The sequence below is a fragment of the Bombyx mori genome, chromosome 5 (assembly GCF_030269925.1).
Source record: "Bombyx mori chromosome 5, ASM3026992v2".
NCBI lineage: Eukaryota > Metazoa > Arthropoda > Insecta > Lepidoptera > Bombycidae > Bombyx > Bombyx mori.
In genome coordinates, this window is record NC_085111.1 from 13,299,966 (window position 1) to 13,313,430 (window position 13,465).

A 13,465-nucleotide genomic window follows, 5' to 3' on the forward strand; every position below is an offset into this window, starting at 1 on the left:
CATGGTGAAGATCGATTCATGAGTCGGAGCAGTTTCACTACAAGTTTTGCTATCATTGTTTGGCACAGTAGACATTTGCCGTTATAGCTTGACCAGATCGGAGAAAGCTATATTGAATAACAACCATGCCAAAACATTATTTTGTAAGCGCAAACATTTTGTTGTATGACCCTAATTAATTACGAATTCATTAAAGTAATCTAAACCGGAAAGTTTTCTTTGTTTCCATTTCGTGTAAGCGTAACTCGTATTTATCTCAGGGTAAATATCAAAACCATATTAGTTGTTTGCAGCATCATAAATACATTTAAACGCTACGAATTCGTGGTGCATTGTGTGATGTGTCCACACGCAAAGCCCGCATATCGCTCCCGCTGCCGCCTTAGGAACCGCGCATGCACTGTGAGCGCACCCGAGAGGCTTTCGTAGTCAAAAGCAGTTGTTGGAATGTCGATAATTAAAACAAATTTTCACAATGTTATAAGAGAATTTTATTGTTTTAATTACGGTAGGTATATCTATAGCATGAACTGGCAAGTAACAAAAAGAATATTTTACTAGAATTATATACTAGAGAACTGGTCACAGGCCGCGTTCAACGATACAACTATAATATAATTTTAATTTTGAATAACTAATTTAAAAAAAAAAAAAGATAAATGTTTTAAACTTTAACATCCAAACTTTCTGCAGTATTTTAGAAATTTTACTGAGAATTTTTAATATATTACATTCCTAAAAAGCATGAAGGGATCGACAGTGAGATTTTTACAACAGTTCTTAGTAGATTTATATAGGACAATGAAATTTCAGGATGAGTAACTACGAATACATCTCCAACATTTTAACCTTCATTATGTACCTAGTCTCCGATTATAAGAGGACCCTGTCAGTGCGATCCTTTGCATGCTCAGTTAATACGATAGAAACCTTAAAATTATTTATTACTTTTGCATGAAAAAATTACAATAGAAAAAATTTAAAAACCGCTTACCGCTATAGTCTTTGGTGCTTGAATTGATATGTTCAATAACTAAATGTGAAATAAATGCTAATCCATTCTATCTATTTTCGAGTAACTAAACGAGGTATTTGTTTTGTGTCTATAGTTACGTAAAACTAAATCCGGCGGGTACGAGTTACGGCACTTCTTTACGATAAAATTGACTTATCCTTGTCCATGCATGCGGTTCATAAATACAACCTTTTGTTATTGGCCCTTGTTAGAGAGACATTAAGTCGATTTTACCGTAAATCGAGTGAACTTAACCCGCACTAGAGGCGAGCTCCAGCTATGCTATGATAAGTATACGCTATAATTATAATATAATCCTTAGATGTAACAGTAAACACACCCCGCGTCCGACTGCTATGGAAGACTCAACGCTTGCAAGAAGCACTCTCGATAAACCAGTCGTACGCCATTCACAATATAAACAAACTACGTCATTAAATCGACTCCTTACTTTATTTATACAAAATGTACAATTTGTCCCCGTTCCATTGTGTACACCTGAGCATCTCTGAACATACTGATATGGTTATGATAATGTATGCTTTTATATGATATGTGATATAATTACAGTTACTACAGTTATCTGCATCCATTCAATCGGAAAAAGCGAGTTCTGACGTTTCTTTTCACAAAATAAAATTGAACTAAAAATATAATATCAAATAACACGGTACACGAGCTTCATATAGATAACTGTAATTCATTAATTAGAAAAAAATACTGAACGAATCTGTTACGAATCACAATATTGGTACGGTTTGATATTAACCTTTCAATTTAGTTTTCGTAACAAACTAGAACAGCTATGGCTTGCTACAGTCCTGTAAAAATATACAAAATCCTATATTTAATATCATTCAAAGCAAATTAATACTGATATTTGGCACTCGATATACATAGAATTAACTATTGTTCTTTGTACTTTTCACTAAAATTGTTTAAATATTAAAACGGACGATAGCCAGCCCTAAGCACATCCTATAACGTGATATGATTTATCTTTAAAAGTATAAGACAACGTTTATTCTACTCGTAATGTAAACAAAATACTATAGTAAACAGGGAAGCCAATAAACCTTATTTTTAATTTTTATTTCATACAGGTTTATATGAGATTTTGATAGCTTACTAGTAATAGAATAGCATTGTAAGCGTCCGAGGGGAGGGTTGGTCTTAACTGTTGTTTCAGCTATGAAGAGGTCATGCCTTCCGGTTCCAGGCATGGCCCTTTGGGTGACAGAATTCAGCGATCCCTTAACACCATGTGGGCCGAGAGAGCGTGAGCCCATTTATGGGATTAAAAAAAACAATATGAAGGTAGAAGTCACGTGCGCACTACCGCTGGAATCCAATTATTGACTTTCGAGCTTTGTTCGTTTACATTGGATTGCGGGTTTACAAAGTTTCAAACCATTTCCTAGTGTTGCCATGTCACGTAATCTGCACCTTTACAGGCACAGTGAAGTGAAAAGTAGTATAGAAAAGTAGAAATAGAGCCGTTTTGTTTACTTTAAATCAATTACGATATCATTTAAAATCGAAAGGTTCTTTCGCTATTTAAATTTTTGGCTAAGTCTTCTGTATTTACAAACAATGAATCTTGTCTTTTGCATAGTCATTAAAAACGAAACTCTCTTCAAAAAGCCACAAATTAGTTCGGATGCTCATTTAAAAGAATCTTCATAAATTTTGATGAAAATACGTTCCATGATTGGAAGATAAAACACTTTAGAATCAATTTAATTGGATAATTTTCGTTTGGATAAAGTAAGCGCGCCCCGAGACCCATCTTAGCGAAGAAAAACGTAAATAGCTTAATAAAGTACAGATCTGATATAAAAAGACGATTAAATAACTCTAATAAAACACGTGTTTAACTTTGTAAAAATTTTGTGCGCGATCTTTCTATAAGGCCTAGTTCATGCGTTACATACGCCGAACCTTCGTGGTGCTTCGTAACTTTAGCTCTTCAAACTAACCTAACAATGATGGTAATGCATGACAATCTTAATATATTTTGCTTTGGAAATTCACTTCGTTCTGATGGGCTTCCCTACGGGTCACGATCAAGGGATAGATAAAACTTTTTCATTATCATGGGGATCATCAGCACAGGGGAATTTATCCGAAAATATTCTCAAAATCGAATATTGATATTCAAGTTTAGCGAAGATATGTTATTGAAACATTGACACATCGATATGATGACATTTTAACGAGAGCAGAAGTCGAATTTAAACGACACAATAATAATAATTATTGTTAGCAACACACTTAATTATTTTGTTTATAAGTAGGCCATTTAAAGTTAAGAAAATATTTACATTAAAAATATGAAACTGTTTACAGTTTTGTTAATTTATCGAAGGTATTCGAAGATTAGCCGAGAAAATTACTAACAACTAGAATGAAAATCCGAGAGTCAACGCTGCAGTGTCTCCGCATCATTACTAAAAGTATAAGGCTTGACCATGAACACTTATTTAATCTGACAATCCGACTCAAATATACTGTCCTCTCTTGAATGAAGCTTATTGTCCTAAAACGCAAGGCCACTTTGCGACTGATACGAATCATTCGTACATATATTTAAAAAAATATATTGGTTGTTCGTAAAGTCGGTTTACGGACGTGATAACGTAATAAATAAATATTGATAAAAAAAAGCATACTTTCATGAATTGAGTTGAATTATGTATTATCACAGAATTGTCATTATTTTGTAAACACAAAGGAGTTGATTAAAAATTAATTTTTTTTCGATAAATTAACATTTGGGCTGATCGTGCCTCTCTATCGCTTGTTCCGCGCTCTCGCTTGCACGCTCAAGTTCAGGCGGAACGTGACACTTTTTCGTGCGTGCAGCCGATGTTCATCTATTTATAGGACGTTATCACGTCAATATATTATTTAACAATAAGTAAAATTAATATTTAATTTAAAATAAATTATTCCAATATCGTAGGAGCATATTTTTTTAATTAATGTTAACATGTAACATTTGAAGCTTGCGTTAAAATATTATAGGTTAGGAAGTTTACGTCAACTGTCACATATTCAACAAGTAGGTAATTTGTGTCAGTCACAGTGGTAGCCTTAGCGAGATCATTAATAAGATCACTGCAACGCACTCTAGATTATAAAATTTTACCATTATAATGTTACACATCACACATAAACTCTGCAAATGAATTGCCTACAAACAAAACAGTATTTACAATACGTATATCTATGCAACTACCTTGCGATTAAATTTAATGACAGATATGAAATAAATCGAGTCTATGGTATCAACATAGGTAAATTTTTCTAAAACATTTCAAACCATACTTTACATGTAATTATTATCTTTTCAATACTTATTAACATATTAGCTATAATTTAATTTTATAAGATTTCAAAGTTTGTAATAATACGCGATTTGAATTTAACAAGATATTCGTTACCTATCTATTTACTTATGCCTCTGCATTAGTTACAAATGTGAAACTGACAACTTAACAGACAAGGAAAACCATTATCAGTTATCTCGTATCCTAAATTGAATAGGTAATCCTGTCTCAAAACAAGATTAACAGTTCATTTGGTCGGACCAAAACTTCAGTCGGTAAATTGATCAAAACTCTAACCTCGCGAAACACACTGTTGACAGCGAGCTTAAGACGTGACGTCACCACATTAGATGACGTCACATTTCCGCGTCGCTGTCATTACTTGATTCTCGCATAACTGCTCGCTGCGTGAACGAGCTGTTAATTAAAATACAATAATCGAACACTTGAACAACGACCAAATCCATATTAAATTCTTCTTGATCCAAAACATTAGAATTTTGAGGTTATTTACATCATAGCATGGAGTATGATAACCTTTACGAAGTTTCACTTAATAGTCGCGTTCTAAGACTGATATGCTGCTCTGGGGTGGTAGAAACGAAATATATATTTTTTTATCACCAACATAGTAGTCACGTACTGAGCCACATTCGAAGTATTAACACCGTGAGCAAAGAAAATAGAGGTGTTGTTCGTTCACCACGGCCACACGACTGGATTTCGATTTCCTGTAAGAGTAGAAATATTTATCGCAATTTGGTCATGCTTGTCATGCTTACGATTTGCTCATATAAGTAGTTTAATTTGGATATTACTCGGGCAAACGTTTGTTTTGAAAGCTACACAATACGTCAGTTACTTACTTACACTTACTTACTTACGTCACAATACGTCACACAATACTGGTGCTAGGACCTCTTGTGAGTCCGCACGGGTAGGTACCAATGCCCTGCCTATTTCTGCCGTGAAGCAGTAATGCGTTTCGGCTTTGAAGGGTGAGGCAGCCGTTGTACTATACTGAGACCTTATAACTTATATCTCAGGGTGGGTGGCGGCATTTACGTTGTAGATATCTATGGGGTCCAGTAACCACTTAACACCAGGTGTGCTGTGAGCTCGTCCACCCATCAAAGCAACAAAAAAAAGTTCACTAAAATCTGACCTCAGGATGGTAGGAGACGCAAGTATGAGGTCGGCGGCGGTGGGGGCGCGGCGGGGGGGAGGAGCACGTGGGGCGCGGGGCTGACTCGCGTGCGCGTACGTCCAGCCGCTTGGCGCCGCACGGGCACAGCGTGTCCACCACCAACAGTATCAGGTTGCTGTGCGGGATCTTCTGGACGCTGAACGGTCTGCAATCATTTACAATTGAATATTTCGTAATGTATCGTACTTAACAAAAAGAACGAGACAACAACCAATTGCAAATCAATTGTACAGAGGCATGGAGAAAGGGATGCGTACAATAAAATTTGTTGCTGTCGTTAATGTATAACATAATAAGTGTTTTTGATAAAATTTGATCGACCATAGTCGATTCTACACTAGCATTAATATTATAAATGACGAAACCAAACAACACACCTTTCGCATCCAGAATTATGGCAATTAGTAAGTTTCCCTTTCAAAGGCTGCGCAGCGCTGAGTCTGGTCGACTGTAACGTGAAGAGTTCAGCGCTAGTATCGCACGGTCGCACGGCTGCAGAACGCACCGCTTCACGGGAGGGTTCCCGCGGTGAGGGGGCGGGAGGCGGTGGGGGAGGAGCGCCGGCCGGTCCCCCACGCGGACCCTCTCCTCCTCCGTCCAAGATGATCTCGTATGTTCCTCGATCGCGATCGGTATCATCATCGTGGTCGACATCTTCGCCTTCGTAGTCCTCGTAATCTGAATGTAGAATGTGGTTTTTGACAAAGTAATTGATACTCTTCATTTTTAGCTTCGTGGAAGCCCACGTGTAACTCGTATCGATGATACTAGAATCTGATTGAAATTGACTTACCTAATTCTTCCTCGTTATAAGGAGCCGTATGAGCGCTTGCATGAGTCCACATCGGGAACCAAATAGCCAACAAATTAGTTAGATAGCCACCGAGCCAAGAAAGTGGTTTTAAAGGCTGCAAGAACAATTATTATGTATAAAGAAAGGAAAGTTAATTTCTGTAATAAACTTCAATTATTAATTAAACCTACCGATAGTTTATTAGAATTCCCGCTGAATGGATTTCTAGAATCGGGACACCTTCCTTGATGGTCGTGAACAGTGACCTTCTTGTAAATCCGATCTTGGACTAGTGAATCCATGATTGTTCCGTCGACTTGGCCGAAGAACAGTCCTGTCTGCGATACGTCTTCAGATAGAATGATAAATCCGTTGTCGTCCAAAATATAACAGTCGAGTTCGTCACCAGCACAAGTCTTCTTGCAAACAGTACCAGCAGTGCACTGAAAAATAAAATATATTTTAAAGTGTTGATTAGATATTAGACTAATGTGCATTGGGCAGGAATATTTGTGTTCCATTACAGCGCGTAAAGAGACCCACGTTCACGTTGGACCGTTGACCCCGAGCGTCACCTAATTTAAAAGTACAATACAAAAGCGCATTAGAACATTATTTGAATATTAAATTATTCAATAGGTATTCGGTAGGCAGCGGCTTGGCTCTGCCCCTGGCATTGCTGAAGTCCATGGGCGACGGTAACCACCATCAGGTGGGCCGTATGCTCGTCTGCCTACAAGGGCAATAAAAAAAAGTCATTTATGTTACGTCAGGAATCATCGGTTCTACGCGTATTTTCGTTTTAGGGAAGGATTCTCGTATACATTGTGTGTTCATATTAAAATTATTTATCTTTTTTGTGGGTACATTGCCAATGTAATTGTTTGTGGAGTTTTTTTGCACATTTGTATTTTTCAGCCTCACGGAACATTGATTTTAATCAACTTTAGTTAGGTAAATGTTAGCTGAATTCCTATTTGAAGTAGATTTTGTTTATTTCCAAATTTAAAAGATTTTTTTTTATTGCTTATATGGGTGGACGATCTCACAGCCCGCCTGGTGTTAAGTGGTTACTGGAGCCCATAGACATCTACAACGTAAATGCGCCACTCACCTTGAGATATAAGTTCTAAGGTCTCAAGTATAGTAACAACCCTACCCTTCAAACCGAAATGCATTAATATATATTAAAGGGTACGGTTAGTAATTAATAAGATTAATCGCATTGAACCTACCGTTGATGTTACGTTTAGAAAGTGTTTCGCGAGAGAGTCAAGTTGGAAGTGTAGACCGACGACAGCCGCCGGCGCCCTGTGACCTCTCGACTCGACGAACACCGCGTGAGTGGCGAGCACCAATGGAGGCCTTCCACTCAGATCTTCGGCCTCGGATCCGTCGCGGAAAGGAACGGAGAAAACGAAACTCTCGGGCTCTATGGCGTGATGCTCTACGGCTCGACGGTACCATTCTGAATCGAATGCACGAGAGTACTTTTCGCTGAAATGCCTACAAACAAATAACGTTACATTATTCATGGATTATCCGGTGTTATGTGATGACGGGATCCATTAACCATTACAAAGTTAATGCCGTCGCTCACTTTCCAGACATGAGATCGAAATCTCAATGCAATTGTCATAAACCGGAACACAAAGAGAAATGACGGTGGATCCCGATTTAGGCGAGCTCAAAACAATTTACTTATTTTTATTTTTTTATTGCGTAAATGCGTGGACGAGCTCACGGCCCACCTGGTGTTAAGTGGTTACCGGAGCCCATAGACATGTACAACGTAAATGCCGCTACCCACCCACCTTGAGATATGAGTTCTAAGGTCTCAATATAGTTACAACGGCTGCCCCGCCCTTCAAACCGAAACGCATTACCGCTTCACGGCATAAATAGGCAGGGTGGTGATACTTACCCGTGCGGACTCACAAGAGGTCCTACCACCAGTAATTATGCAAATTATAATTTTGCGGGTTTGATTTTTATTACACGATGTTATTCCTTCACCGTGGAAGTCAATTGTGAACATTTGTTAAGTACGTATTTCATTAGAAAAATTGGTAACCGCCTGCGGGATTCGAACGCCGCTCAACACGAATGCACCGGACGTCTTATCCCTTAGTCCACAACTACGTCCAATTCAATCTTCACTCCACTGCACTTATTACTTGCACAGTCACGGACACTTGGAATCGTTAGTTATGTGTTTACTTACTGTTCAGCAGAATCGGAATTCCGAGATCCATTGAAGTTCTCAGTCCACTTCAGTAGGCCGCTCCGTGTCGCGATAAAGGACAACGTCACCACGAACTTGTGGAACCGACCTTGTCTGCAGGAAAAAAAAAATCGTACTGTACTTATTGTTTTCGTCTTAAGCGATCTTCTTTAAGGATTAAGAGCTTATAGCTATAAATAGATATACCCTCCGTTATAGTTTGTTCGTAGGAATAAAAATAATACGAAATACGCCAATATTTGTCTATAAACAATGTTTTAAAATGTTTCAACATCCTTATTTGTTTAATTTACCAAGTAATTGCTTTAACTACACACTAACTTAGTTTTTAAATCTGTTTCAAATTCTTTGTACAAATGTACAAATTTATTTAGATCTTAAAATAAAAATTGGTTTTAAATGTAATATTAAAGAAAATATTCATGAATTTTAAATTTTTGCAGAAACCATTACCGAATCAGAATCGCGACTCACTGAGAAGATCCAGCGAGAAACTCAGTGGGCTGTGTCTATAGGTCAGTTCGCTCGTCGAATTCTACGTCATAATCGACGAGTTCGACGAGAACAGTAACCGGTTCTTGACGGTCCTAAAAGCTCCGAGAGTGAATCCAGGGGATCCGACAAGACATGTTTCGGCTTCGCGTTGCCCCATCGCGGTCGGATAAGACTTCTAACTTCTTCTTTGACCATCATGAGACTTGTGTGTATTCAGATTACAACAATTTTTTTAGTGGTAGGACCTCTTGTGAGTCCGCACGGGTAGGTACCAGTACCACCACACTACCTATTTCTGCCGTGAAGCAGTAATGCGTATGGGTTTGAAGGGCGGGGCAGCCGTTGTAACTATATTGAGACCTTTGAACTCATATCTCAAGGTGGGTGGCGCATTTACGTTGTAAATGTCTATGGGCTACGGTAACCAGTTAACACCAGGTGGGCTGTGAGCTCGTCCATCCAGCTGAGCCAAAAAAAGATATATTATGGGACTTTAAATTTTTTTTTATTGCATATACTTTTTTCTTTCTCTCAACAAAGTGCTACAATTTGTATTTACAGCCAATAGCAGCTATTGTCACGTCATTATGAGATACAATGAATGAATGATGTGACCGAAAAGATATAGCTTAATCTACTTAGGTTATTTAAAACTAAATACCTTTCTTACCAATCCTTGTGAGCTAAATAATTATTTCCTTATTTCTAACACACAATTATTTAGTCAGCTGCTAATAGAAAACCATTAGCCAGAACGACTTCAACACTTTTGCTAATTCATTTGTCTTCAAATATCAGATATCAAGAAATAGGAGGGGAACATTTAATATATAAAGTGGATTGAAAGTTCTTTTATTTTTCAGTGGTCAGTGAACGATGAGAACTGCAGTGTTTGAAACGTCTGAGATTATGGATTACGTAAAGTACTTAAGTGGTAAAATACAACCTTTAAAACTATTATAAGGTTTTAATCAATTTAATAACATATAAATTGATTAAAATTTATTATTTTTACATTATTTCACTGTAAAAGTTTCTTTGTTGTTCCGGACTAATTAAAAAAAAACTTTAGCCAACCATATTCGTAAGGAAACTACAGTAATTTTAGAGATATCGCTTCTAGCATCATTCACACAATCCGTTTAATATTGTCTTCAGTTACTTTACCTTGTCAGTAATGCCATTAAAGTTGCTATTGGGCTATTCGTGCGACAAACACATACATAAATTAGTGATCAACATAAAACATAAACATTGATTTCGATTTTTTCTAAAAAAAAAATCGGTTGTCTGTAAAGTCGGTTTACTGACGATAGTTGAACGTGACAACGTCATAAGAAAATACGCCTCAGAGCGAGGTAACACCGCATGAGTCATGTTTTTTCGTGCGTGCAACCGGCTCCATCGAATTATAAGACGTTGTCACGTCAAAATAACACGAAACTGGACTGAAGTTGAAAATTCAATTTGGGTGTGACTGACGCGTTTATTTTCTGCACTATTGAAACGTTCTCGATAAAACATCATAGAAGCTTGTGATTATACTTAAACAATTGCAATTGCCATACACATATACTGCCACAAAAACGGAGACCGCTTCGATTTAATGAAAGTATGCTTTTTCACAACCAACTGCAGCAGACAGCGAATGGTTATTTCTCGATTAACACAGTAAAGTCGCGAGATACATCTAGTTCAGCGGCTCTCAACCACTTAGTCCTTACACTAAGTATGTCATATTGTGAAGGAACACTACTTATCTGCTTAGTGCTGTTTGTTTGCATCATTATCATTTATCATTTCCATACTGTTGATTTATTATGTGCATGTAAGTATGTGTAATGGTATATAAATCAATTAGTTATATATTTCATATTATATGTATAAGGTATATTATCTGTTTATTGTATGTATATATTTTCTATAGTAATGTATTGTCTATAGTACACCGCAATATACCTGCTATAGCCTGCTTTTAGTGATAAGGCCGCCTATTGTACAAATGTTTTTTTTTTTTTTTTTTTTTTATTGCTCTTGTAGGCAGACTAGCATACGGCCCACCTGATGGTGAGTGGTTACCGTCGCCCATGGACTTCAGCAATGCCAGGGGCAGAGCCAAGCCGCTGCCTACCGCTTAATACTCTCCACAAGCCTCGTTTGAAGAAGGACATGTCATAGCGCTCGGGAAACACCGTGGAGGGGAGCTCATTCCATAGCCGGATGGTACGTGGCAAAAAAGACCTCTGGAAACGCACTGTGGATGACCGCAGTGGCTCCAGGTAGTATGGATGAACTCTACTCCGGTGGCGGGCGGTGCGATGGTAAAAATGAGATGCCGGTATCATCTCGAACAATTCCTCAGAGCACTCCCCATGGAACATACGGTATAGAATACAGAGGGAACCGAAGTCCCTCCGCAGACCCAGAGGCTCCAAACGATCCGTGAGAATGGGATTATCGACAATCCGAACGGCCCTCTTCTGTATGGAGTCAAATGGAAGAAGCTGGTATTTGGGAGCCCCGGCCCAAAGATGGGAGCAGTACTCCACGCGAGGCCGGACTTGTGCTTTATAAAGCAAAAGTCTTTGTCCAGGCGTGAAGTACCGCTTTGCTCTGTTGAGGACTCCCAGCATTTTGGACGCCAACTTGGCTTTGCCTTCCAAATGACTCCGAAACTGGACATCGCTCGAAATGTCGACCCCAAGTATCCCGATACTCTCGGAAGGTTGCAGGGATACTCCTTGGAATTGCGGCGCCATGACAAAAGGGTCCTTCTTCGCAGTGAACGCGCAAACTTGTGTCTTTATCGGGTTGAATTGAACCAAGTTCAATTCACCCCATTCGGATACTCGCCCCAGAGAGTTCTCCACTTCAGACACAAGTTTTGATCGTCTCTCTTGCACCGCGCTCCGAGAGAGACTCTGATGGCCGATATATCGCGCATCCCCCGTGCTGTCATCCGCATAGCAATGCATGCCAGCAATAGACAGCATGTCATTGATATACAGGATGAAAAGCGTGGGGGAGAGCACCGAACCTTGTGGAACGCCAGCGTTAATGGTCATGGTATCAGAGCAGTCACCGTCTACAACGACCGTGATGCTCCGCCCATCCAAAAAGCTAGCGATCCACTTGCAGAGTCCCTCGGGGATTCCGTAAGATGGTAGCTTCGATAGAAGTGCCCTATGCCAGACCCTGTCGAAGGCCTTCGCGATATCAAGGCTCACAGCAAGAGCCTCGCCCTTGCTCTCCAAGGCTTCAGCCCACCTGTGAGTAAGGTATACAAGAAGATCGCCAGCTGAGCGATCGTGACGGAAACCGTACTGTCGGTCACTGATCAGCTGGCGATCCTCAAGATACTTCAGGAGTTGTGTATTTATTATTCGCTCCATCACCTTGGAAAGCAAGGAAGTTATCGCGATAGGCCTATAGCTCGACGGGTCCGACCGGTCACCCTTCTTGGGGATAGGGTGGACGTGGGCGGTCTTCCATGAAGACGGAACCCTGTTAGCGCAATAAGAGAGGCGATACAAACGCGTTAGCGCAGGTGTCAGCTCAGGGGCGCACGTTTTCAGAACCACTGCGGGGATGCCGTCTGGCCCACTCGACTCATGGACGTCCAGGAGTCGGAGCTCCCGCCTAACTGCACACTGTGTGAAGCAGATATCCGGCAGGGAGCTATCACACCGGGGGATGTTCGGTGGTGTGGCACCCCCGTCGTCCACAGTCGAGTTCGAGGCGAAGAGTTTGACCAGAAGGTCAGCCTTCTCTTTCGCGCTGTGGGCCAGAGTGTCATCGGACTTGCGCAGTGGTGGGAGACTAGACCTACAAAAGTTTCCTTCTGCAGCTTTGGCGAGCGACCAAAAAGCACGGCTCCCGGAGGGATAGCTCTTTAATCGCTCGCCAACTCTAGCAACGTGCTCCGCCTTCGCCTTGGCAATTACCTTCTTGTAGGACCTGGAAGCGGCGTTATATTTCCGCCTTTCCCCTGAGATGTTAGGATCCCGACGTCTCCTGGCATTATCCCATGCCACGTATGCGGACCGCTTGAGGTGTGCAGCATCCCTACTGGCATTGTTATACCAGGGTCTGCTGCGACCCCCAACGGGCATTTCAGAGGAGGGAATAAACAATTCCATCCCCCGGAGCACCACGTCTTTAAGACGGTCCGCACAGACGTCAGGATCAGCAGAAGAAAAGCAGAACCGCCCCCATGGGTAGGATGCGTAAAATTCACGCAATCCATCCCAATCTGCTGACATATACCGCCAAACTCTACGATACCCGGTTGTCGTTCGACGACCAGGACGAGAGAGTGGTACGGCAGCACGAATAAGGCAGTGATCAGACGATCCAAGCGGAGCGTCGACCACCACAC

At 40.2% G+C, this 13,465-nt stretch overlaps 1 protein-coding gene across 2 annotated transcripts in view; it reads right to left on the reverse strand.

The window, feature by feature from the left end:
- Positions 1-467: 467 nt before the first annotated feature.
- Positions 468-13,465, reverse strand: part of LOC101735565 (voltage-dependent calcium channel subunit alpha-2/delta-3) — an 83,117-nt gene continuing 70,119 nt past the window's right edge. Inside the window, exons 19-26 of one of the 2 annotated variants that reach the window (XM_021350570.3) lie at positions 10,255-10,287; positions 8,572-8,685; positions 7,583-7,853; positions 6,539-6,790; positions 6,348-6,462; positions 5,932-6,232; positions 5,513-5,699; positions 468-5,078 (exon numbers count right to left, since the gene is read on the reverse strand). In XM_021350570.3, the coding sequence (XP_021206245.1) occupies positions 4,983-5,078; positions 5,513-5,699; positions 5,932-6,232; positions 6,348-6,462; positions 6,539-6,790; positions 7,583-7,853; positions 8,572-8,685; positions 10,255-10,287 (1,369 nt within the window). In that variant the 3' untranslated portion in view covers positions 468-4,982. The remainder of the gene's footprint in view (positions 5,079-5,512; positions 5,700-5,931; positions 6,233-6,347; positions 6,463-6,538; positions 6,791-7,582; positions 7,854-8,571; positions 8,686-10,254; positions 10,288-13,465) is intronic. The other variant, XM_004930224.5, reaches the window with a different exon arrangement.